The sequence below is a fragment of the Lontra canadensis genome, unplaced genomic scaffold (genome assembly GCF_010015895.1).
Source record: "Lontra canadensis isolate GAN:19392208 unplaced genomic scaffold, GSC_riverotter_1.0 scaffold18, whole genome shotgun sequence".
Lineage (NCBI taxonomy): Eukaryota > Metazoa > Chordata > Mammalia > Carnivora > Mustelidae > Lontra > Lontra canadensis.
This window is the reverse complement of record NW_022631012.1, coordinates 18,031,116-18,054,538: the sequence shown is the minus strand read 5'-3', so window position 1 is coordinate 18,054,538 and position 23,423 is coordinate 18,031,116. Positions and strand designations below refer to the sequence as shown.

At 35.8% G+C, this 23,423-nt stretch overlaps 1 protein-coding gene across 4 annotated transcripts in view; it reads left to right on the top strand.

The window, feature by feature from the left end:
* SLC39A10 (solute carrier family 39 member 10) overlaps positions 1-23,423 on the top strand; it is a 65,738-nt gene that overhangs the window by 26,696 nt on the left and 15,619 nt on the right. For all 4 annotated transcript variants that reach the window (XR_004382976.1, XM_032860190.1, XM_032860191.1 and 1 more), the window contains exons 2-6: positions 936-1,960; positions 4,433-4,640; positions 16,407-16,576; positions 18,777-18,965; positions 22,499-22,619. Coding sequence is in view for 3 of the 4 variants with exons in the window: in XM_032860190.1 (XP_032716081.1) it covers positions 947-1,960; positions 4,433-4,640; positions 16,407-16,576; positions 18,777-18,965; positions 22,499-22,619 (1,702 nt within the window). In the remaining variant the exon portion in view is untranslated. The remainder of the gene's footprint in view (positions 1-935; positions 1,961-4,432; positions 4,641-16,406; positions 16,577-18,776; positions 18,966-22,498; positions 22,620-23,423) is intronic.

Genomic DNA, 23,423 nt, shown 5'->3' with positions numbered 1-23,423 from the left:
CTTTACTATTTTTAGACTCTGTTTTGTTTCTTTGGCATATTTGTTTATTCTTCCACTAAATACCACAGCCACTTTAGCTGGTAGAGTGAGTGCTCCTCTCTTATTCTTCATGAAGTCTTGACCATTCTTGGACTTTACTTTTTCCACATAAGTATTAAAAATACCTCACCAATTTTCACAGTTTCTTCTGGGATTTTGATTGATACTACGTTGGATCTATATCACATCCAGTCATGAACATGATACAGCCATTCATTTATGTAGGTCTTTTCATTTCTCTCAGTAATATGTGATCTTTTATTTATGTAAACGTCTTACACATCTTTTGTTAGGTTTATTCCTAGCTATTGGTATGATAAATGATACCGTTTTCTAATTTCATTTTATAATTGTTGCTAGTGTCTAGAAATAAAATTGATTTTAGGTTATTGTCCTTAATATGGCAGTTTTACTAAATTAACTTACTCTTATAGATTCTTTTGGATTTCCTACATACCCAGTTCTGCCGTTAGTGAATAATGATATTTTTCTTCCTGATTTTTATACTTTTTACCATTCTATTTCATCTTGTATATTGCACTGAACAGGACCTCAAGAACAAGGATCACTTAGCTTTCATAAAGGACCAGATAAGAGGGAAACCAGTTCCTGTATAACTATATGGTAGATTCTTAAGTGTTATGCTTAAAGGGAGTCAGGATAGTCTATAGATGGAGTGATGAGCAATTTGTTCTAATTGGAAGGACTGTACACTATTTTGATAAATTAAAAGGGGCGATTTTTATAGGGAATTGACGAAGGAAAGAATGATTTATAGCACTGAAAGAAATGTAAAAAGTTTGCCTCGTGGATTGACAATTGCTGGAGAGTTTATGATTATATCGAATGTATCTAAGTACGAACTAATGCCTGCTTCTCTTTTTAAATCCCTTTAGGAAAAATAGAAATGAAGGTACATATGCATACAAAATTTTGCCTCATTTGTTTGCTGACATTTATTTTCCATCACTGCAACCACTGCCATGAAGAACATGACCATGGTTCTGAGGAACATCACAGACATCGTCGTGGAATGACAGAATCGGAGTCAAGCAAATTTTCAGTGCTGGATGCTGAAAATGAAAAAAAATATTATATTGAAAAACTTTTTGACCGTTACGGTGAAAATGGAAGATTATCCTTTTTTGGTCTGGAGAAACTTTTAACAAACTTGGGCCTTGGAGAGATAAAAGTAGTTGAGATTAATCATGAGGATCTTGGCCACGATCATGTTTCTCACTTAGATATTTTGGCAGTTCAAGAGGGAAAGCATTTTCACTCCCATAACCACCAGCATTCCCACAATCATTTAAATTCAGAAAATCAAACTGTGACTAGCATATCAACAAAAAGAACCCATAAGTGTGATCCAGAGAAAGAGACAATTGAAGTATCTGTCAAATCTGATGATAAACATATGCATGACCATAGTCATCGCTTATGTCATCACCATTGTTTGCATCATCACCTCGATCATAACGGCACTCGCCATTTTCCTAATGATTCCATTGCTCACGGTGAGCGTGGGGAGACTAGCCATGAACCTTCAACAGAGACCAATAAAACACAGGAACAGTCTGAAAGTAAGCTACCGAAAGGAAAGAGGAAGAGAAAAGGGAAGAAAAGTAATGAAAACTCTGAGGTTATTACACCAGGTTTTCCCCCCAACCATGTTCAGGGTGAACAGTATGCGCATAATCGGGTCCACAAACCTGATCGTGTACATAACCCAGGTCATTCTCATGTACGCCTTCCAGAACATAATGGTCATGATCCTGGTCATGTACACCAAGATCTTAATCCTGATAATGAAGGTGAACTTCGACATACTAGAAAGCGAGAAGCACCACACGTTAAAAAAAGTGCAATTTATTCAGCTGCTACTCACAAAGACCATAATGAAGATGACCGTCAGCATGAGGTAGGTGTAAAGAAGATGGTTGCTCCATAATTCTCAGATAATTGTGGAACATTGTAGATAACAAAAGAAGCAACAGTGGAGAAGAGTCAATCGTATTCAAACTTACTTCCAGATAATGTTCCTGAACAAAGTTCTTCAAGGAATTAAAATCAGATTAAAGTTCTTTATCTGGATTTTCATTTGCAGTGTTCTCAAATATGGGTTCCTCAAAGCTAAATACTTAAAGGTTGTTAGAACATACATTCCTTATTTTACTTTCCAGCTTATGACTTGTTTTGACTTCCCAAGTTAGTTTTCATTTTGTTATTGCTAGTTGGTTCTAGATGTTAGGAAATTGAAGTCCTTTTTGTTCACCTGTCCTGTTGGAAAGTAGGCATTTTCTTTTTCACAATTACTAACTTAAATGAATTAACTATAGAATGATTCCCAGTCATTGATGTAGCTCTAAAGTCAGTTATTTTATATGTGTGGTAGGTTTGTTTTTTCTATGTCACTTTATTGTAGTGCCTGCTTCCTCATAATTAATCTTTTTTCATGTCTTTGGCAGATGTAGGGTGAATACAAAAAGATAAGATAATAGGAAAATCCACTAGTCCTATCCTTTAAAATTTTTATGTTCCTTTGAATACTTTCACATTTGATTGGTTCTTTCTCAATTTTTTTAACTACTTAACTTAAACATGTTTATTTTTGTTGCATTAAAAGTATATCAACATCCTTGCTTAATTCTAATTTTTAGTACTTATTAAAGTTTAGAAAATTGTTCACACGTGTAAAAAGCAGCACTATACCATCTAATGGGGGAAAATGACCTCACCCTTTTTGTTTCTGTCTCTATTATTGAAGTATATTTTGCATCTATGGAAATATCTCTGTTTCTTCCCTGTGTAAATAATCAGATACTGGTTTTCAGCAGCACTGATTTTTTAAAATTAATTTAAAATTTTTTTTTATTAACATATAGTGTGTTACTAGCCCCAGGGATACAGGTCATGAATTGCCAGGTTTACACTTCATAGTACTCACCATAGCACATACCTTCCCCAATGTCCATAACCCAACCACCCTCTCCCTACCCACTTCCCCCACCAACCCTCAGTTTGTTTTGTGAGATTAAAAGCCTCTTATGGTTTGTCTCCCTCCCGACCCCATCTTGTTTCATTTATTCCTTTCCTACCCTCCAAACCCCCCATGTTGCCTCCGCACTTCCTCACATCAGAGAGATCATATGATAATTGTCTTTCCCTGATTGACTTATTTTGCTCAGCATAAAACCCTCTAGTTCAATCCACGTTGTCGCAAATGGCAAGATTTCATTTCTTTTGATGGCTGCATAGTATTCCGTTGTATATATACATATATACACCACATCTTCTTTATCCATTCATCTGTTGATGGACATCTAGGTTCTTTCCCTAGTTTGGTTGTTTTGGACATTGCTGCTATAAACATTCGGGTGCACGTCAGCAGCACTGATTTTAAAATCCCTTATATTTTAGAATCTCAGTGTACTTGTAAGGAAATACTTTTATTTATTTACTACCATAGATAATATCCTAGAATCATCTCTTGATCATAACTAGACGTTATCATTAATGTTCCTTTTTCTGTCAGACTTGTGGGGTCTATATCGGAGATGTTGTTTTATTTTCTTACAGGTCTGGTGCATATTTTTCTGATGAATTCTGATGAATTTTCTCAGGATTTCTAGAAATGTTCTATGCACTGGATAGAGTACTACCTCATGTTAAGACCTGAGAAGGATACTTTTCTTTTTGTATGTTTTGATTTTGTTTTTTGTACCATAAATAAAATCATATAATGAGGTTGCAAGTCAGTAAATAAGCATGCAACCAAAGTGTATGATGTATGAAAAAAAAGGGCACTACTCTCTTCTCTGCCTTTGTTTTAGATATTTGCTATATGATAGGTCCAGACTTGTTTGCTATTTGTTTTCTGCTTTGTTTTGTTTTGTACTTAAAAGAACCAGTGGAAGCTGCCTTCTTTCATCTTCCACTTATAGCATTGGACTAGAATTCCCCAATATAATATTTTTGGGGGTACCTTAGATAATCAAAATGTCTATATTGTGTATTTTAATACAAAGTTGATAAAATTCTCTATGTTTAATAATTTGGAATTACTGATGATTGCACTTTGAATAGGGAAATGATTTTTCTCTTCACCCTTTATGAATGTAGTTGTGAGTGATTTTTATTAATTATTGAGGAAAGTTATAATCTTTCATGTGTTGGAGTGAAAAATGGCTAAAAGTCCATGTAGAGTTAGGTAGTAAAGTTGAATGTATTTCAGTCATAAATTCTCAATGAAAATCTTTATTTGTAATAGTTATCTGTTTTACAGGTTATTTTCAAATCATATTTAGACTTTTTTATTATACAGTAATTTCTTTTTCTGCTTAATCTTCTTAAAATACTCATTTACTTAATTTGCTTTATCAATTTTTTGCAGTGTTTGAACGTCACTCAGTTGTTAAAATACTACGGTCATGGTGCCAATTCTCCAATCTCACCTGATTTATTTACATATCTTTGCCCTGCTTTATTATATCAAATCGACAGCAGACTTTGTATCGAACATTTTGACAAACTTTTAGTTGAAGATTTAAGTAAGGATAAAAATCAGGTTCCTGAAGATAAGGCCAATATAGGGGCATCAGGTAAGAAAGATTAATTTTTTTTTTTTCCTCTCAAACTAGTCTCTGTACTATTTTAAGAATGTAATTGAATTAGAAAGTAATTCCAAATTACTGTTTTCCTTTTGGTGACTTCAGTATGTTTTAGTCAGGATTAGATATGAATGTTTAAAAAAGATTGGGGAAAGACAAGAGGCACGATAGAGTTTACTTGTCTTTTCAAGACAAGGATTATGAAGGAAGGTTTAGCTATGGATAGAGAACCAGATTAAAAAGAAAAGAAAGATTTGTGATAAGTGGATTCTTCTTGAGGAGCAAATGGAAATAATGGGGCTGCCAGTTAAAGTCATTGGGATTATAATTACTTAAGTTAATCTTAGAGTAGAGGGCCTCTGTGAAAAGCTAAGATTAAGTTTATAAGGAAGTAAAAAGGGAAGCCACTGTGGTCAGACTCTATGAATGTCAGAAATGCCAGTGACTGGCACATGAATTCATTGTGGGCAGTTTTATAGAGAGCTTCAATGAAAGTAAAACCAAAACTCTTTTCGGTATTCTGTCTAGGCTCTTTTAAAACCATGTCTGGTTGGCTAGATAACCCCACCTTGATGTTCACAGGTATCTCCCACTTAATATTTCTAAAACTTCTACTCCACGAAAAGTTTGTACTTCTTACTGAATCTCAAATGCCATAACAGTTCATTATTTTTTAATGAAATCTGAAAAATCTTTAGCAGTTTTCTCTTAAGGTTTTGTTTTTCCTTTTTTCCCTATATCCTTTTTTCGTCAAGTCCAGTTGCATCTCCTCTTAAATTCCTTCTAGCTCTATCCACTCCATCATAACTTGGTTTTTTATTGAATTGTTGAAATAACTTCATTACCTTCCCTTTCTAAAAATGCAAATGAGATTTTCCGACACAGAGTTTTTTCTTTTTAGTGACCGCTAACGTACTTTAACAGACAAGTATCGCAGGCATTCTTCTAGATTCAGTGACTTTTACTTTTTGCAGCAGGTATGGAAGGGGTAGAATGTTCTATGAACTTCCCCCAAATCTTAGAGCTGGTCAGTGACAGTGCTAGGATTCAAGCTGAGGGAATTTAGCCATTTTGCTATCCATGTGCTAAGTGTTTCACATGCTCCCCCTGCCCCCCACTAAATTTTAACAGTATTCTATTGAATTATTTTTGTTTAAAGATTTACTTACTAATTTTAGAGAGAGAGAGAGAGAGAGAGAGCACAAGCGAGTTTGCAGGTGGTTATTAGCGCTGTCAGAAATGAAGGGGCAGAGGGAGTGGGAGAGAGAGAGAATCCTCAAGCAGGCTCCCGACTGAGTGCAGAGCTAGACGCGGGTTTCAGTCCCCTGAGGTCATGCCCTGAGCCAAAATCAAGAGTTGAATGCTTAACTGATTGAACTACCCAGGCACCCCACTCTGTAGAATTATTATGTGGGGGAGCTATTACATGATTCTGATTCTTACAGACATTCAAACTGCAGTATAGAAAGGTTTCCTAACTTGCCTACATTTCCCCGGGCCTAATAAATGGTAGAGCCCACCACACCTGACTTTTGTCATAAATCCTCTGGGCAGTTAATCACTATGCTGTTACCTTCCAAATTTAGTTAATTTGGATATCCCCTTTATAATTTTTCCATGTATCTTTATACTATTCAGTATTTTTCATTAGATCTCTAGTATTTGTCATTATATCTTTTATATTATAAGCAGTAATGTCCCAGAACATAGATTTGTTGTGATGTGCTAGTTGTATTTTTTCTCCTATATTTTAGGAAACTGTATTATGCTGTATTGTTCGAATTTCAGAGTCCTTTACTTGGTGGGTCAGGCTTCCCAGGATATGATCCCTGCCTACCTACTTCTCTATCCTTATCCCCCACCATTCATTTCTGTCCTCTCAGCCCTAACCATTAACAGACTCCTGTTGATAGATCATTCTGTTTTTCCCTCAGTTATCTCTGCCTTTTCACATTCTGAACCTTTCTGTTCGAGTGACTACTATGATTTCTCAGAGATTCAGCTCAAGGGTTAGACCCTCCGGAGTAACTTACTAACCATCCTGGGCTTCATTAAGCTCCGTTCCTTGGCGCTCTCCGTATGTCTCCATCTCAGTACAGAGCTTAGGGGATTTTCATAATTGGATTGGTTAACTGTTTTTGTTGGACTTCAGTTGCTTAAAGGAAGTGACTGGGTCTTTTGAACAAAAAGAAAGCATTCACATATTGATTGAATGAATAAATTACTTTATATTAATCTGTAAGCTTTCAGTTATAACCCAGGAAAGACCCTTGTTGAAAATGAGTTTTTGAAGATCATTTTATGAATGCAGTTGACCTCTGAACAACGCAGATTTGAGCTGCATGTGTACACTTGTATGCAGATATTTTTCGAGAAATATATTGGAAAGCTTCTTGAAGGTTTACAGCAACTTGAAAAAACTAACAGATGAACCACGTAGCCTAGAAATACCAAAGAAAAAAAGAAAAAGATACTGTTGTAAGAATACAGTATATAACACATAATAACGTACAAAATATGTGTTGTTTATGTTAACGGTAAGGCTTCTAGTCTACAATAGGCTATTAATAGTTAAATTGGGGGAAGTTAAAAGCTCTACTTGGATTTTTGGCTGCATATGGAGAGGTAGAGGTTTGTCCCCTAATCTCACTCGTTCAAGGGTCAGCTGTGTATTAGGCAGCTTAGTATACTTTGACAATACAGTCTTCTCAGAATGAGTAGAATTCTCATGGACTTGATCGTGTGCAAAATCACAGCGAAGGCAGTTCTGGTTGAAATGCCGGGAGCTGGAGGGGCACTGTTGCATAGTAGTGAAAGTAACTAAATTGGTATGTGTGAATATGGACCAAATATGGGATTCTGACAAAAGATTGAGAAGGCAGAATTAAAAAAATTTTCATAGCATAGGAATAAGGTAGACAAGTTTAAGAATATCACAGTCCAGTATATATGTAAGAGTTTTATTTGGGATCGAGAGATTCATTAAAGCTTGAAAACCTACAAGGGAAAGGAAATGCTCTCAATACATAACAATCAGTCTCACCGGTACCTACCTCCTGGTTATTTTCTTTGCAATAAGAAAATAACTTTAGATAAATTAATCATAATGGCCTATATTTATTGGGACCATACTGTGTACTGTTCTAAATACATTCACAAGGATATTTGTTAAATCCACAAGATAGGCACTTTTATTTACTTCTGTTTGCTGAGGAAAGGAGGCTTTGAGAAGTTAAGTAACTTGTCCAAGGTCACATCGATGCTGGGTAGCAGAGCTGTGATACGAACTAGAGTGAGTATTCTCCATCTAAAGCCTATAATTGTAACCTGTATGCCACTCTTCACTGCTTCCTGCTAAAAAGGGTCTTAACTTGGGGTGCCTGGGTGGCTTAGTCGGTTAAGCGGCTGCCTTTGGCTCAGGTCATGATCCCAGGATCCTGGGATCGAGCCCTGCGTGGGACTCCTTGCTCAGCCCAGAGCCTGCTTCTCCCTCTCCTCCTGTCTGCTGCTCTGCCTACTTGTGCTCTCTCTGTCTCTGTCAAATAAATAAAATCTTGAAAAAAGGTTCTTAACTCTGCTTTGCTAGCAAAAGTGACCAGGAAAAAAAAAGTGACCAGGAGATATAGAGAGTTATATATGGTTACATTTAGTAGTGCTTAGACAATTCATGGAGACATGGGCAACAAAGTGGTAGCGCTAAGTGTTGGTGTAAGTATGCTGGAAGTGTAGATGAGCTAAAACAGAACACCCGAGAGTAGTCTTGTTAGGTGGTACCGGTTCAGTCAGGTAAGATCAGTAAAAACAGAGAATTTAAGTCCTCATAGTAGCTTTGAATTCTGGTTTTTGAACAGATAAAATATGTTCCCTTTGCTGACTTCGTGTTCATTGATCTTTGTAGATGAGTAAAGACCTTAAGAACCACAGTCTCTAAGGTGCTTATAAGTGCTCACCGAGGCAGGAGAAAAGGGGAAGTTAGGTCTGAGATTATTTGACTTAAATTAAAAATAAAACACATTTGTTCTTTAATGGAAAAACAAACTGACAGGATTGTTGCCTCTAGAGTTAAAACTAGTGGCCCTTTTTTTTTTTTTTTTTTGGTAAGGCTTCTAAGAAATTTCAGTCGTTTTTACATCCACTCTGGATTATAACTTAAAGTTTTCAATGTTTTAATATTGCATAATCTGTATATTTTAACAGAGCTGTTGGCAGATGCTTGACCATCATAACATTGAAAATTGGAGTTTATTCAATCCGAAGAGCCTTAGAGGAAATTATGTTTGCTTTGAAAACAAAAATATAATAGTGAATATTGATTAGTTGTTTGCAGGTGGTTATTAGCACTGTCAGAAAGGAAGTTTGAATTAAGTATGTCTTGATAGATGTTAATAATTGTTGGAGAGATTGCCCTGCTAGTAATTATTTTTAATGACTGCTGCACCATTAAGAAAGGTTAACTTGTTCCATATAAATCTCCCATACTGACACAGCTACTATCTCATTACTGTTCAAAGTCTGCTGTAAACCAAGTATGCCATATACTGTGTATGTTAGAAATCGTTTGCTTCACAAGATTGGCTCATTTAGTCATAGAGTTGACCTAGCTTAATTACCAAGGGGGGGGATACAGTTGTGAATAGGCCGCTAAGCATTTTCTGCCAATTAAAATGCTGAAACAGTGTAGAAAACTGCCATCTTGCACATGCTTTGAACTGAGTTAATTAGAAAGTTTCCACAGATGAGCGCTTCTTTTTAAAAGAATGCGTTTTCTCTCTAGGTAATGAGAAAGGGAGTTGGTGAATAACTAAGCTTGAAGACCTTTAACGTTTTAAGCGACCTAATTTGCGGAATAAGTAAAGCTTGTTTCAGACATTTAACGTTTTTTTATTGTATATAGTATCTTGGGTGCAAATAAAGGAAACATTTGTTAGTTGTATTTAATAGTTTGCATATTGTTGTTTTGCCTAAGTTTTAGAAAAGATGCCTTTAATTGTTTGTTGTTTTGGGATCTTTTTTTGGTTTGTTTTATACTAAACAAGTGATTTTAAAAGCACAATAATTTGGTTAGGAATTAGAAAAATTTTATTACCTGAATTGCTTTTTTTCTACACCTAGGAAATTATAGTAGAGCTTATGTAAGTGTAAATATAAAAGTTAATTCTAAAAATAAGTGTGTTTTTTTTTCTTAAGATTTTGTTTATTTATTTGGAATAGAGGGAGCCAGGGGAAGGGAGTGGGAGAAGCAGGCTCCCCACTGAGCAGGAAGCCAGACTCAGGGCTGGATCCCAGGATCATGACCTGAGCCGAAGGTAGACACTTAACCGACTGAGCCACCCAGAGGCCCCTAAAAATTAAGTCTTTACATAACACAGGATAATATTTCAAGTACAATAAAATCAAAACAGTGTTTCTTCTCATAGGTCAAAAGGATTGTAATTGTCCCTGAAGATTTACAAGCTGTGAGGAGAATGACTATTAAAATTTTAGTGCTGGAAAGCTTAAATTACTTTAAAAATTTTAACGGATCAGTATAAGAAAACGTGTGTATAATAACACTTGTGAGAGATAGTAGGCTGTTTTGCTAATGACATAGTTGTGATGGAAAACCTATAGAAATACCTGGAAATACAGACAATACCTGGAAATTTTCCAACTTACCTGAAATGGGAAATATAGCTCTCTATCCCTTATTTCTTATCCCTGGCAAAAATAAGTGATCATTTATGTTAGGTGGGACATAAATACTTTAACCTTGCTCTCACATATATTTTCAGGTGACATTGAAATAAATATAAGTATATTCTGATGATTTTATGTAATTACTTTTCTTTGGATCCTCCTTTGGTGAGCCCATCTCTAAGAGTTAAATACGTAAGTGATAAATCACTTGGTGAGAATTCCCTGAAAATAATGTGATTTAATGGAGAATATAGTAGATTAAGAGAGGACTTTGGGTTTAGTTTTTACTTTGCCATTTTATTTTAGCTAGCTATTTTAATTATTTTTTATTATGGTAAAATATAAATAACCGAAGATTTGCCATTGTGGACCCTGAAATGTACAAATCAGTGGCACTTACTACATTACAATGTTGTGCAACCATCAAACTTTTTTTTTTTTTAAAGATTTTGTTTTTAGGTAATCTCTGTACCCAGCATGGGGCTAGAACATCTCTAAGATCAAACAAGACTTGCATGCTCCACTGACTGAGCCCCCCAGGCACCCCAAGCTGTCGGCTACAAAAATTTTTTTATCACCCCAAATAGAAACTATAAACGATAAGCAACGCATCTACATTTCCTTTTCCTCCTTGCCCTTGGTAACATCTCATCTTTTTTGTTTCTGAATTTGACTGTACTCTTCTAGATAGTTCTTGTAAATGGAATCATTCAGTATTTGTCTTTGTGTCTTTGTGTCTGGTTTATAACTCATTGTTCTGAAATTTCATCCATATTGTAGCATCTATTAGAACCCCATCCTTGTTTATGGCTGAGTAATATTCCATTAAATATATATACTGCATTTTGTTAATCCATTCATCCATTGATGGACACTTGGTTGTTTCTACCTTTTGGCTATTTTGAATAATGCTGTAATGAACACAGGCATGCAAGTATCTGTCTGCTTTCATTTCTTTTAGGGTATATACCTAGGAGTGGAATTCCTGTGACATAAAGTGATTCCTTTTAGCTTTTTGAGGAATTACCAAACCATTTCTAGAGTGGCTGTGCCATTTTACATTTCCCTCAGCAATGTACCAGGGTTCCAGATTCTCTGCATCTTTACCAGTATATATGTGTGTGTGTGTGTGTGTGTGTGTGTGTGTGTGTGTGTGTGTGTTTGTTTACTAGCCATTCTAGTAGGTGTGAAATTGTATTATTTTAACATTTAACATTTCTCTGCCTCGGTATGCAAATCTGTAAAGTAGAAGGACATTGATCTACATTAGAATTTTCCAAATCATGTTTTGTAGGACCCTGGTTCATTGACATACACTAATAGGTTCCATGATCAAGTGAGTTAGAAAAATGCCACATGCTCTGTTCGTCGATTCATGGGATTTGTTAAGCTGTTAGAGGCTCTGAGGGAATTTATGTGGCCAAGAATGACCAAATCTTTCTGCTCGTTAAATTCTCCTCTCCCCTTGGAATGCCACCTGAGAATTAGATGAGCACGGTTTGTGCAACACCAGTGTAGATTATTAAATTCCTTTCAACATATACAGTATGACACTGCCAGTTTAAGGAGCTCCTGGTAAGCAAGGAACTGAAAAAATTACCTTTTTAAAGGGGAAGAATAATTGACATCTTTTAAAAGTTGTTTGTTTGTTTTATAATTTCCAACTCTGTCAATCAAGTCAAGGTATATAAGGAAGAATAATTAAACTATATTATAATTGTCCCAGTTGTGCCCTCTATTTTACGTACAAAATATCTTACTGGAAGTTAAAGGATCGTTTTTAGTCCTAGAATTTATTTTTTTAGATCAGTTAAAAAAATCTTTTGAAGGTAGCAAGCATACTAAATGTATCTCCTCTAGTTTGAAAAATGAGACAATTCTGATTCTAAAAACAGGTGTTCTATATATATAAAGGTGTTCAAAGTTATACAAATTATTTAATCTAAGAGCATAGTCTTTTTCTCATTCTTGGTTTTTATGTTGGTCAATAACCAATTTCTTGATAATCACTTGACTGTGTGACCAGAAAACCAAAAGCATTTGTCTTAATTATTTTTTTGAAGTGTGTGTTTATATGCATGCATGTTTGCGTATGTGTATATATGTACCAACTCCTTCTGGAGGGCCACTGTCCAAGCTCAGTGTAATACCATTTTACTGAAGGACTCCCAAGTGGCATCATTCGCATTTTATTCTAAATGAATGGCATTCCCACAAAGATACATTAAGGATGGCGCCCTGGTGGGCAGTGCTCTGATGCTGGATAGATTTATGTAAGGCTTTCTTCTTGGTGGGTTTATGTTTTCTTATATTTCCTGAGTTTCAGATATCTAATATCACAAATGCTGAAGATTTTCTAATCATAAAGTGGGCTTCTCTCTTTAAAGCATTCCTTATCTTAGTTCATGAATTTACTTTCACAAGTGGATGAGAAAGAGAGAATTTCTTAGCTGATTCATAAAAAATTATACCTGGGAGTGTGTAATGTGTGACATGTACTCATTTGCGCACAGATGAACTCATACACCCTTTCATACTCACACCCTCCCTCAACCAATTATGTAAGCCCTTGGGTAATTTAATGTGTCAGTCTGTCAGTGATTGGTCCTAAGTTACAGTATATTGAGCTCACGTGTCATATTGGCAAATTGATGTTTCACAAATTCAGTTTTGGTTGATTCATCATTTGGTATCTTGGTTTTTAGCTACTTAACCAAAAGCCATTTGAGACTCTGAGTCGTCTCAGAATAGTGCAGAATGTTTATGGTTTCATAGACTCTTTCTTAGACTTCTTCATATTCAGAACATCCTTAGCCAGAAATTAAGATGAGAATTTTAGAATGGAAATATTTGCTTAGAAAAATGTTCATTTTCAGATAAAATTTTTATGAGTAGGGAGTAGAATCACATTTTCTCTCAACTCTTTAATGATTAGCTTTTTAGAAATATGCTTATAAGAATAAGAAATATGCTTATATAAGAATATATGTTGGATTAATGCTTATAAATGCTTATAAAAATAAGAAATATGCTTATATAAGAATATATGTCAGTTTAATAGGGCCTTACTCTGTAATGTCAAATTTTAAAATATGCTCCTAATGCTAATTTATTAAATTATTTTGTGTAAGTTAATCATCTTAAATGTCTACTATATCAAATTAATGGTATTTTCTTTATATTAAGATAGAGGAATTTATTTTCTATTGCAGATATCTTAAAAAGCAAATTCAGAAAAGCAAATCCAGAAATATATATTTCCTAGTGTAGAATGTAATATAACCCTAGAAAAAAGAAAAGATCAGATTAAATAAGATTTACCCAAGTAGATTTTGGCAAATGTAGATTCTAATTTAGTATCTTAATCTGGTTATATGAATTGACTTGGACTTGGGGACATAGGGATAAAATAAGAAATACTTTTGCTGAATAATTCTGGTGACTAATTCCAGTACATTTTTGAACAAAATAATTCTGATTAATACAAATTTCTAGTAATTATGAAAAGTCATAAAATTTGTTTATGTAGTATATTTTGGGTTTCATCTGTAGTTTTGGCAGTCCCCATCCGTATGTATTAGTGAGTATGTACAGAATATCTTAGAATATGAATTACTGGCTTTCCTAAGTATTTTTTTTAATTAACATACAAGGTATTAGTTTCGGGGTGCACGTCTGTGGTTCATCAGTCTTACATAATTCACAGTGTTCACCATAGCACATCCTCCCCAGTGTCCATCACCCAGCCACCCCGTCCCTCCCACCCTCCTCTCAGTAGTTTCTAGTGCTATTTTTAAGTTCTTAACTGAAGTTGCTTTTAGATAGATTGTTTTGAGAAGAAGTGTTTCTAAATTGAATTATTGCCAAAGTAAGGAAAAATACATTTGGGAAGGGAGAGCTGTATATTAATATATGAGACATTTTACCTTTAGGTTCATGTATTTATTCCCAGCCTCAATTTGTCGCGTTTAGTTATTATAAGTATCTTTTGTCCACTTTTTTCCCAGATAGTATGATTGGAGCTGCAGAGCTGTGGTAGTTTTTGACAAACCTTTATTGGTTTAGTTGGCCCGTAACTTTACTGTCTTCCTGAGTTTATGTATACTAATGACCCCTTTACTCTGGCCTATTTACTCAGGCTCTCCCACTGATTTTATTGCTCCTGCCTGTGCTTGGGGGACAAGGAGATAAACTAACTTGGTCATCATTATTAAGTCAACTTTTAAACCTTATTTGACCTTCTGTTTTTCTTTTTAAAATAGGGTTTTTGACCCCCATTCCCTTTTGCCTTAGAGTCCCAACCGTAGTTGGGGGAATCCTTACCTTACCCATTGGTTTCACTAACAAGGATGTTGACTTCATAATGAATCTTTTTCCTTTCCCTCTTCCTTCCTTCCTCCCAAATCTTTGTAGGTATTAAAGCCACTGAATCCAAAATCTGGTTGTGTGTTTCCATCTTCTTTTGGCCTTTTCGCTTACCCATGTTTGTATTAGAAATTATATGTTAGATATAAAGTAAACCATAGAGCTTCCATTAGTAGTAGATGACCTATTGGTTTAGTCCTGCGAGCTAATTTAGCTTAGATTTAGTTTATAATGTTAATGTTACTGGAAACTGTTACTAAAATGTCAAGTGAAACAATCCAATTGTATTGATAAAGCTCAGCATCTAGTGGGTCGATTAAAGTTCCATTTCTTTACCTATCCTTCTCTTTGTCTTTGACAATTTTTTACCTTGTTGAAGAAATGTATTTTCCTTTGTTCTCTTACCATAACCGTGAGCATAAAATCTCTCAGCAGATTTATAGTCCTTTTGGGTTTGATGAAAAAAAACAGCATTTTAGATTAAAAACTTTACAAAATTATCATTCTTCAATGAAATTTTCTATAGATAAAAATTGAGCAGAATTTAAAAAATATTTCTGTTCCATTTAAGCCATTAATAGAGTGTAGTATTTATTTTTTTAGAGAGAGCATGTGCCTGTGCATGTGAGCAGAGGTAGGGGAGGGGTGGGGGGCAAGGCAGAGAGGAGAGAGAATCTTAAGCAGGTTCCACACCCAACATAGGGACATGTGATGGCGTTGATCTCACCATCCTGAGATCATGACCTAAATTAAGAGTCTGAACTTAACCTACTGAGCCACCCAGGTACCCCTAAAGTAATGTCACTTTAAGTGAAAATGCCCCACCCCCTGAACCACGGGCATTATTTCTGGTATCTAATCTGCTTATAAAGAGCTAAAAGAAATGTGCAGAAAATGCCCCCTTTTCTGTCACACTTGTGTATTTTCACAAATCATATTGTGGAAACATTTCTCTTGTATTCTGGTTATAGAATATAATTATTACTATATAATATAATGTAGAACACAGTAACTATATATCATGTCATGTATTACTATATAATAATATATATTAATAATATATAGAATATAATAGTTGCTATATAATTAGTAAAATTATATAGTGAAATTTTTAAAAAGTAGAAAATGATACAGAAAGCCAAATTGGAAGAAAGGGAATTTGGAGCTAGTTGTGGAGTAAAGATGGTATCACGGGGAATGGTGCTAAATTATCTTTTGAATATGTTTCCATTTTGGACTGGTATGTTAAGCTTCTTAAACTTTGTATTAGAAAGATTTACAAAGTTAACACTAGATACTTGGCTTCCTCTGATGATCACAGGAGAGTTTTATAATTCTCTAAATAAACAGTTTTATTGCTATGGCTTTACCTTTATACCTTGGTAGAATTTTATTTATAGTCTAGATATTAGGAGTGAATCACAGCCAGAAGTCATTTGAAGTCCCTGTTTCTGGTAAGGTGGGCTACTGAAAGTACTGTTTGTAACTATACAATGAAGGTCTGAATCTCTTAATTCTTTTAAGTATTCAGTTTGGCTATGCAGATACTTGTCTTGTTTTTACACACAGCAGTGCCGAAATGTAAAACTTCTTAAAAAGCATAGTCAGGGCAAGATAGTCTATGTCCCATGACTCATTTATCTTATGTTGATTGTTCTTTAGAGCTGTTTGGTTTATATGTCATATTAATGTTGACTATTGATTTCTTTCCTACAGCATGGATTTGTGGTATCATTTCTATCACTGTCATTAGCCTGCTTTCCTTGCTAGGCGTGATCTTGGTTCCCATCATTAACCAAGGATGCTTCAAATTTCTTCTCACATTCCTTGTTGCACTAGCTGTAGGAACAATGAGTGGAGATGCCCTTCTTCATCTACTGCCCCATGTAAGAAAACTTTTTAATCTTTAAAAAAAATAAAAATAAAAATATTTAAGCTAAAAGTGTCCTTCATTACCAAGCTATGTAGCACACTAAACTAGTATTTGTTTTATTTGCTTGTAGGATGAAGTATTTTTCCCATTTGCATAGTTTTAATAGCAACAGTTTTGAAATAAATTGAATCGTTAGGTTTTAAAATAGCAACAAAAATTGGTAACATCAGTTTTACTTTTTCCCCATCACAGTGTATACATACAAAATCGCTACGTCGTACACTTTTCAGTGTCTTAGAGTTTAACATCAGTAGAGCTGAAATTTTTAAAAAAATTGCTCTGTTAGCAGTTCTGAAAATGAATACGTAAAATGGTACCCCACTCACTGATCTGTATCCGTGTGCTGTATCAGGAAAGCCTTGAGAAGAAATACATTAGGGTCTCGCAGTGGTTGTGCCACGTGGCCAGTGTGCCCAGGCGTCGTATTTGCTCGGGGAGAGGCTGACGCGCTCAGCTGACAGGTTCAGGCATTGAGCTCTTTGTACTTGGGCTCTTTATCTTTTCACCTGGCAGATCACTTATTTTCTTCTATTTCAGGACACTTCCTTTATTTATTTATTTACTTTAAGATATACTTATTTGAGAGGGCCAGACAGAGAGTGCGGGCATGGGTGAGCGAGTGGTAGGGGCAGAGAGAGAGTCCTCAGGCAGACTCCCCACCCACCTCCATCCCAGCGAGCAGGAGATGGTGACCTGAGCTGAAACCAAGCGTAGGAAACTCCGCCAACGGCCCCAGTGCCCTGTATCCCAGGAGACACTTCTCATGTTATGATCTTATGCCCACACGCCTAGTTACCTTGCTTATCCTCCTCCCAGGTAGGAGTATTTTATCCAGCATTACTGCTTTTACTTCAAATTATGAAAATACTGGGGCTTTTCCTTTTCCAAATGCAGAATTACAGGTTGGAGGGGTTTTTTTTGTTGTTTTGTTTTTTCTTTTTTTGTTTGTTTGTTTTATATTCTTACCACCTCCTTTTGGAATATTTGGGAGACAGAATTATATTTTCTTTTTAAGTAATCTCTGCACTCAACTTAGGTCTGGAGCTTACAGCCCGGAGATCAGGAGTTGGCTGCTCTCCCAACTGACCAGCCAGGTGCCCCCAAGAATTGTTTGTGTGTTTTGTGTAATCCTTCTCCCCATCTTCACTTTTAGTTAAGATTAGAGATTGATATCTGGAATAATATATGGCACTGCCTTAAGAAATTGGTTAGTGAATCTTAAAATTGTGAATATGAGGTTTTTTTGGTAAGTTGATTAGTTACTTATTTCCCCCTCCACCCCCCCCCCCACTTGCTTATCCTTTCACCAGTCATCAAGAATAGTGACATTTTCAAAACTGGGCCTAATAAGAACAGTTGAAGTAAGAATAGTCTTTTACTGCTATTTAACTTATTTTTTTCATAAGAAGTATTAATTACTTAAAGCTGAATTGTCTTGCTTTCTTTGAGAAGTTTAGAACCCTCTTCAGTTGGCCACTAGCAAGTGAGAAGGCATACAGATGTTCAAAGGAAGGAAAAGACTTTAGACTAATTTTCTTACTTTTAAGGTCACTATTGTGAAACTTAACTCCTTTCACAATTAAAAAAACTTTGTTTCTATACATTTATTTTTGCTAAAGCTTTAAAATGTGGAAAATCAAACACATGTTTAAGTATATGCTTTTGCTGTTGTTCTACTGTGTAAGCATAGGTAACATCTCCTCACTTTTTAAAAATAATTTGTAAGAGAAAAACATAAAAATACAATCAATTTAAGACAAAGTTAGATTACAGGGATTCACGGGTTGTGTATGACCTGCTGGTGAAGTAGTTTGTTTTTACTAAATGTTAGGCATCTGGTTCTTGTTTACTTCAGTTTGCAAAGGACCCTCCTGCTTGATTGTCTCGCTATAGGATGTATCTTAACCCCTATAGGCATTTAAGTTTGAGGTCTTTGTTTCAGAGTGACCATGAAATAGGCAGTACTTTCCAGGCCACTTAGAACGTCAGAATTAAATAGAGGGGGACTTATAGTTCAGTGAGATAATATTTACAGAACCACTTCAAAAATTTAAAGATATTTTTTTCTGTGTCCTCTAGGAGATTATAATCTCAGAGTTTTAAAAGGCATTTTTAATTACATGTTCAGAAGTTTTCGTTATTCTTATTAATAGTCTCAGGGTGGACATGATCACAGTCATCAACACGCGCACGGGCACGGGCATTCTCACGGACATGAATCTAAGAAGTTTTTGGAGGAGTACGATGCTGTATTGAAAGGACTGGTTGCTCTAGGAGGCGTCTACTTGTTATTTATCATTGAACACTGCATTAGAATGTTTAAGCACTACAAACAGCAAAGAGTAAGTATTTTTTTAATGGCTTCTTCCATTTTCTGAGATACAGAACGTAACAAAAAATACCATTTTCTGGCCACATGCTTAATTGTGATGTTGGTACGTATTAAAGGAAACACGGACATTGATCTTCGCTGTTTTGGTCATTATGTTTGTCATTCGTATTCCAGATATAGCAGTCTTCGTTTCAGTTCCTTTGTTGGATTTTTTTCTAGCTGACCTAAATAGGATAGAAAAAGCTGTTGGCCAATTTCTGCTTACTTCAAAGAAAAACCAAAAATGTATAAATAGAAACAAGTCTCATGGGTCCACCTAGGTCATATTTTCAAGTATAAGTGGCTTTCATTGTCCTGTCTTTCAACGAAAATGTTTTCACACAGCACATTTCCTCATCAGAAATGCTAGTGGTAGAAGCAGTAGAGGTGAGGAGGTTTTAGATCCAGGGGCTTTGTAGGAAGGACGTAGAATGAAGTGAAGGGAGTGGCGGGGAACCTCCCGGGAGATGATGTTAGACTATTGATTAAATACCCTGCTTGTCATGAGCCGTGTTTCCTGGCACATTTGTGAGTGTCAGATAAATACCTAAAATAGTTTTCCCCCTAAGTAATGTCAGGGCTACTACCACTGACCTTCCCTTTTCACGTCTGTTTCTGAAGCTCTCTCCCGACTGCGTCTCAATAACATGTTTGTGGTACTAGTGCTGGTTCTCTTCAGCGTACTGTGCTGAAGAGGAACAGTGTGTTCTGTCTAGAGGACGTTTTAAAAAAGCTTAGACAAAAAAGAGAAAATTCTTACATTTTGCTGGTTTACTACAAATACTAAAAAAAAAAACAAAACCTTTTTCTCAAGAACAAAGGATAGTCATGATCATAATATGTGTATAGACCACTCTTAAAATACACCCGTTATGTTATTTTTATGGATGTATTTTGTTTGTATACGTACGTGTTTTTTTCTTTGAGATAAAATGTGGTTTAGAACCGAGTTCTAAACCGGGATTTGGGGGAGTGATTCTAATTCTTGCCCAGGCACAAACTGCAGCTGGGAAACTCTTACTCATTTATCATGATTTCCAGTTGCTAGCTAAATCTACGGGAAATAAATCCTACTTTTTAGATAGATTTTTCTATCATATTCTAAATAATATATTTAATTTTAATCGGCACATTTTAGTCTGGACATCATCATATTTAATTACCTCCAAAGAAAGGGTGATCAGCATGATGTGCCAATAAATTATCTCAGCAATGGTAAGAGGACCTGGGAAGGATCAAAAGTGAAAGAAATCTAGTATCTGGTTTTTGAAGGGCGTGTGGAAAGGTTGGGTGAAGAAGAGAATAATGGGGGAGGGATGCCAGGGTGAGAGCGGCAGCAGGTAATGAGCCAGAAGGGGAGTGATGGGAGCTTGAATTTCCAGCCACGTCCTAAGGAAAGGGGAAAGAGAAGCAGATTAAGAGGATTTCTTTCAATGAGAGAATAAGAGTTGATCATTGATGACCTAAGAAATGTAAGAATTTTAGGGTCCATTGCAAAGGATACAGAGAAGTTTTGGAATTACTGTGAAGCCCTAATTTTCTTCTGTTGTGTACACCTGCTAACACTGAGGCAGCAAGCATTAATATATAATATGTACAAATTATTAGAGTCTGCATAACTTACAGATAAGTATAAAATGTAGTCTTTCAAGAGATCAAAATAAAGTTTCCTGGTTTTTTTTATCATTTAAGCTTGGTCTCCTTTTGAATTTAAATTTGCTGGCAAAATTAAATAGGTTTGTTTTTGTAAACCAGTATAGGAGAAGAGAGTCCCCAGAGCTTGGTAGTTCTTGCGTAAATTTGAAATTGTGGGAAGTCAGTAACTGAAGGGAGCACCTAAGTCTAGTAGTAAGGAGTCCTTCAAGTGTGTCGAAGAAAGGGACCTGGGCAGGTGAATCAGTGCGTCTCTTTTATGATAAATAGGACAGTGAGTAACCAGAGAAGAAGAGTGTATGACATTTTTTGAGGAAAGGGAATTAGTGGTATTTGAACAGAACAGACATTTGACCATCTGTGTGGCAGAATCAGTTACTGAAAGAAGCTTCCAGAGCATAAATTAAGTAATACATCAGATGTTGACTGGTTTCAGCAAGTTGAGGCTTTGAGGGTAACGATTTGGCAAGTTTTTAGGACAACAGACAATCGGAACCAAAGCAGTTAGACAGAATCCCAGCTAGTGTTTGCATTTTCTTCTTAACACTTTTGTGCTAGTGTGGGCTTTTTCTCCCCGCCTCCCTCTTCTTCCCCTTCTTCTTTAACTCGTGACTTCTGTTTCTTTTCTTCTCTCTAGGTTGTCTCCATATTACTTTCTTCTGACAATTTTGTGTTTCCCCAGTTCTTGTTACTTACTGCTGTGAAGCAGAAAAACCCACAGCTTACTGGCTTATAACAATTATAAATAGTAGTTTATTATTTCTCTTAATTCCGTGAGAAAGTGAGGCGAGATTCACCAGGAAGTTCTTTTGCTGCACTTGGTATCCGCTAGAGTCACTCACTTTACTCCCTTCAGACTCAGCTGGCCTGGTTTGACCTGGACAGAGTGGGGGGTAGAAGGTCCCCAGGTGGTCTTTGTGTCTGCCCCATGGCCTCTCCTCAGGGTCTGTGGAGTAGCTAGCTTCTAGCTTCCCCGAGCAAAAGCAGAAGGTGCCAGGCTTCTCGCAGATACGTCCCACAAGTAGCCCTTCGTCACTTTCTTGCATTCTGTTGATCAGAAGGCCACGGCTTATTTGCTCCCTTAAATCTGCAGAGATTGGAAATAGAAATGTAAGTGGGAAGAGTTGTCAGTGGTAGTTACATAGTTACACTGATACAAGGAGAAAGCAGACTTTTGGAAGATGGGAGAATTCAAACCTAAACAATGAAATACAATAATTAGGATTCATTAATAATTGAGGATAAATTAGATGAGAAAGAAAACTTTATTGCAAAACTGTGAAGAGTCAGTTACTGATAGGTCGTTTTCATACATCGCCGCATTTAATCCTAAGGATCTGTCATTTTTATTTTACAGATGAGCATTCTTGTGCCCAAGTCTCACAGAAGTAAACTGCAAATTTGGGGACTTTAATGCAAGGGTGACTCTGGCCATTATGTCACATGTAGGGAGATGTAAGATTGCATTCAGGACGATGAAATTCAAAAGAATGAACTTTAGTTTTTTCAGAACTTCCTTTTCCCACACACTATAAATAAGGCAGATATTAAACGTATTTCACATCTCACTCAGGTGTGTGTAATACAGTCTGTGTATCCCATTCTGTGCTTCTGAGTAGATGAATTATCTTTTACTTGAGTCATTGGGAAAAAGAAAAAATGACATATAAATTTAGTTGGCTATTTTATCTAGTTAGACCCCTTGATTAATTTCTAAAAACTTTTTCTCACTTTTTTCCTAAATAATTTATGAATAAAATGTTAGTGCCAGTTATCCCCGTAGGTGTTAGTAAGTAAATATTGTTGTTCATTGTGGCTGCAGATTTGATGCTAATACCAGATTCTTTTCAGGGAAAACAGAAGTGGTTTATGAAGCAGAACACAGAAGAATCAACTATTGGAAGGAAGCTTTCAGATCACAAGTTAAATAACACACCGGATGCTGACTGGCTTCAGCTCAAGCCTCTTGCCGGTAGGCAACAGTTCTGACTAAAGAGAAACGTTTAAAATATAAAAATTGAAATATTGCTTCTAAATTCTGCCAGTATTTGAAATATCTTGTTTTTGTGGCTTTCATAGTATTAGTTTCTAACTTGTATTTTCTTAAATGTGAGTGTATCTTGTGATTTTGTTAGTGTTTTATTTTAGCCTTACTTATACTGAAATGTGGGACTAACTGCATCACAGGGCAAGAAATGTATTGCACTTTTACAGGAAAAAAAAAGAATGAAGCAAAAAGGTTTTGTAAGCAGTATGCTCGTGTTAATTTTAGATCTTGACAATGCAAAATCTCCGCGCCCACCGCATGTGATTGGTTTCATATGGAAGAGGGCGAGTGGTCTCCATATAAAAAAATCTCTCCTCATCCATTCGTCTTTCCTGTTGCCTGATAGATGTGATGAGGTAGCTTACAATTTTCAAGGAAACATAAAAAATTTTTTTAATCTAATGTTACCTTTTTTTTTAACCTGTGTTTCCCTTGAGTATATGAATGATTTTCTGCAGAAAAGGGGCAGATAAGACTCTAACTGTGTTCTGCTCCAAAATACAGTTTGAGAAGTAGTAGGCCCTTTGTTACATAATAAATAGCTTTTGAAAACTAGGGGAGAAGCCAACCTCAGTAAAAAAAAAAAAATTTTATCAGATGTTGTCTCCACTTACACGGATTTCTGAACTCCCTTCTAGTACTGATCTGAGCAGCATTTTCCGGTGGGTGGAGCTTTGGGGGGTGCCAGTACTTAAATTCTGTTTTTGTTTTCTTGAGTGATAAGGGAAT